Source organism: Sinocyclocheilus rhinocerous, unplaced genomic scaffold (genome assembly GCF_001515625.1).
Source record: "Sinocyclocheilus rhinocerous isolate Xijiao unplaced genomic scaffold, SAMN03320098_v1.1 scaffold562, whole genome shotgun sequence".
Taxonomy (NCBI): Eukaryota; Metazoa; Chordata; class Actinopteri; order Cypriniformes; family Cyprinidae; genus Sinocyclocheilus; species Sinocyclocheilus rhinocerous.
The window spans coordinates 77,384-81,189 of record NW_015641608.1 but is presented as its reverse complement, the minus strand read 5'-3'; the positions used below and the strand labels follow the sequence as shown (position 1 = coordinate 81,189).

Sequence of the window (3,806 nt, the reverse complement as noted above, 5' to 3'; positions counted from 1 at the left end):
TGATTTCAATCATGCCAATCTGAGAATAACTCTCCCCAAATTTTATCAAAATGTTACTTGCCCGACAAGAGGAGACAATACTCTTGATCATGTTTATACAAACATCCCTGATGCTTACAAAGCAACTCCCCTCCCCCACGTTGGACAATCTGATCACCTCTCCCTGTTCCTGCTACCCAAATACACCCCAATCATCAAACGTGTGAAACCCACTGTGAGGGCTGTTAAAGTTTGGCTGGAAGAAGCAGACTCTTCACTACAGCAGGAGTTCCAGAACACAGACTGGAATTTGTTTGCTTCTCGGGCCACACTGGACTCCCACACAGATGTTAATACCTACACCAGCTCTGTTCTGCATCATATCAACGAATGTTTTGGCAAGGTAACAACCCATAAAGTAATTAAAATGTACCCCAATCAGAAACCCTGGATGAACAAGGAAATCCGGCTCCTACTGAAGGCACGTGACGCTGCTTTCAAATCTGGCGACCGTGAAGCCTACAGCTTATCCAGGTCCAATCTGAAGAGGGGAATTCAATCTGCTAAATACAACTACAAACTGCGTATTGAGGACAGATTTAAAAACAACGACCCTCGGCGCATGTGGACAGGCATCCATGCCCTCACAAACTACAAACCAGCAAACAGCACACCCCCAACCAGCAATGCCACCTTCCCTGATGAACTGAACAACTTTTGTGCTCGCTTTGATCGTGGAAACACAGAACCACCCATCAAAGCTGTGCTCACACCTGACGACCTGCCGCTCACACTTTCCACCAGTGACGTGTGCTCCACCTTGCGTAAGGTGAATGCACATAAAGCTGCCGGCCCTGACGGCATCCCTGGCCGAGTGCTTAGGGCCTGTGCAGAACAGCTGACTGAGGTCTTCACCAACATTTTCAACCTCTCTTTGGCCCAAGCCATTGTTCCCAACTGCTTTAAAACAACCACCATTGTACCCGTACCAAAACATGCTGGTGCAGTGGCCCTCAATGACTTCCGCCCAGTTGCTCTTACTCCCATTATTGCAAAGTGTTTTGAGAGGCTGGTCCTCTCCCACCTGAAAACATGCTTGCCCCCAACACTGGACCCATACCAGTTCGCCTACAAATCCAACAGGTCAACTGAGGATGCCATCGCCTCAGCTCTCCACTCTGCCTTGACGCACCTGGACAGAACCAACACATATGTCAGGATGCTACTCATTGATTTCAGTTCCGCCTTCAATACTGTGATCCCATCCAAGCTGATCTCCAAGCTCTGTGATCTTGGCATCAGCCCCTCCCTCTGTAACTGGACCCTGGACTTTCTCACCAACAGACCACAGTCTGTTAGGATCAGTAACCACACCTCCTCCGTCCTCACTTTAAACACTGGGGTACCACAGGGCTGTGTGCTGAGCCCAATCCTCTACTCCCTTTTCACCCACGACTGCATACCTGTGCATGGCTCTAACTCCATAATCAAGTTTGCAGATGACACCACGGTGGTAGGCCTGATCAGCGGCAATGATGATATGACCTACAGGGACGAGGTTCAGCATCTAGCAGCGTGGTGTGCCAACAATAACCTTGCACTCAACACCCAGAAGACCAAAGAGCTGATTGTTGACCACCGGCGGACTAAGAAGGACCACGCTCCCATCTACATTGATGGGGCTGAAGTGGAGCGCGTGGCGAGCTTCAAGTTCCTTGGTGTCCATCTCTCTGAGGATCTTTCCTGGACCCTCAATACCTCCACACTGATCAAAAAGGCACAACAGCGCCTTTACTTCCTTAGGAAACTAAGGGAAGCTCACCTGTCCCCCAACATCCTGCTGAACTTTTACCGTTGCACTATTGAAAGCATTCTCACAAACTGCATCACAGTGTGGTATGGCAACTGCACTGTTTCGGACCAGAAAGCCCTCCAGCGGGTGGTGAAAACTGCCCAATACACCACTGGTGTTGGGCTACCCTCCATCAAAGACGTTTACCACAAACGCTGCCTAAGGAGAGTGAGAAGTATCATCAAAGACTCCTCTCACCCCAATCACAGACTGTTCACTCCTCTCCCATTGGGGAGATGTTATAGGAGTTTTCGCTGTCGCACCAGCAGACTCAGGAACAGTTTCTTTCCCTCAGCTGTCAGCCTACTGAACTCCAATCTCAGGCGCTGAACACTACATCCTAGATGGACCACCTAATGTTTAACAAAAAAAAACTGCACTGTACAATAACCTGTCTGCACTCCTCACTCACAATGTTCTTATTATTCCCTCTGTATTTCTCTGATATTTTGCACATTCCCTTGCACATTTATACCTCCGGATGCCATTTGCACTGTTATGGTCATTGGCCATATATAAACATATGCTATTTACGTACCTCACTGTATAATGCACCTTCTGTTTATAATCACTGTATAATGCACCTTCTGTTTATACTTCCTTTGCACCCTATGTTGTATGTACAGTCATTTGCATTGAGCTGGTCTCTGCCCTTCTACTTCATAACTTGCACTATATGTCATAAAGCTTAATGTATATATATATTCTATATTTATTTATATACTTTGTTATTTGCACTTCTGGTTAGATGCTAACTGCATTTCATTGGCTCTGTACTTGTACTCTGCACAGTGACAATAACGTTGAATCTAATCTAATCTAATCTAATTATGTGTCACTCATTTAAAAAGTTTTTGATCTGTTATGAGAACTTTCTGTGAGAAACTGAGTCTGAATTATGTGTTTATACAGTTGGTAACCTTGATTCTGGAAGTATTTTGCTCTCAGTTAAAGCTCTGAAAACGCACCAAGACAGACAGCTGTAATTGAGCAATGTATAAATATAATGCCACAAAACTCATTGCTCTCACAGCCCCTCTGATTCACACACACACGTACATATTTACACAACGCCCTGCGTTATATTTGCTAAATCAAAACACACCTGGAACCCAAAGACATTTATTAGAGAGCTCTATGAAAAGGATCAAAAGTTAATCGCATCTTGTGTGTTTTTCAGAAAAGCGCAGATGCAAATGATGTAAATTTAATTAGCACTTGAGATGTAACTGGGTCAGAAATTAATGCAGATGACTTACTGAAACGTAATATTAAAGGAATATGCATCCACAGGAATACTATACGTGATGCATCTAATGGCACCATATTTTATTTGAATTTAAATTACAGTCCATCATATGGCTTTGTTCCAGAAGATAAAGAATATAATGCAAGAGCCATATGAGCTATTTTATTTAACACTTATGGTACTTTTTTTTATTTTTTGGTGACTGATCATCCACTGACTGCACCTACACACTACTGCTGACTAATATAAAGGTGTACCTACCGTTCTGGAGCGTCTGAGCTCGCGATTCTTTTCCCAGACTTGTGTGGAACCCACTGCCCAAAACTGGAGCTTTGGAAGTACCTGAAAACAACACAAAAAATACAATTCATTATTGTTAAAGATAAAAGCCAAGCTGAAATCAGACAATTACAATAAATAGGAATAGTTTTGGTTTATAATATATAAACAGGTGCACAAATAAAATCCTATTATTTAACAGTGACATTTAAGGCCTTGAATAAAGCTCTAGCGCACTCCAGTGGTTGTCTGTGTAAAAACAGCATTATCATTGTATCGGTACTACAGTGACACCTACCGGGTGCCGATGTCTCTACACAAGTAGCAACCTAAAGAGATTGATTGACACACCTGAGACTGATAACCAAGTCAGAGGAGTTGATGAACACCAAATGAACACCATTTGGATTGCCTTTCAGTAGCATATTGTTCAATTATATATATATA

The 3,806-nt window shown here is 43.6% G+C and overlaps 1 protein-coding gene across 1 annotated transcript in view; it reads right to left on the bottom strand.

Annotated features, from left to right (window-relative positions):
* LOC107755207 (transcription factor IIIB 90 kDa subunit-like) overlaps positions 1-3,806 on the bottom strand; it is a 63,312-nt gene that overhangs the window by 59,334 nt on the left and 172 nt on the right. The window contains exon 2 of the mRNA XM_016571926.1: positions 3,342-3,422. Coding sequence (XP_016427412.1) covers positions 3,342-3,422 — 81 coding nt within the window. The remainder of the gene's footprint in view (positions 1-3,341; positions 3,423-3,806) is intronic.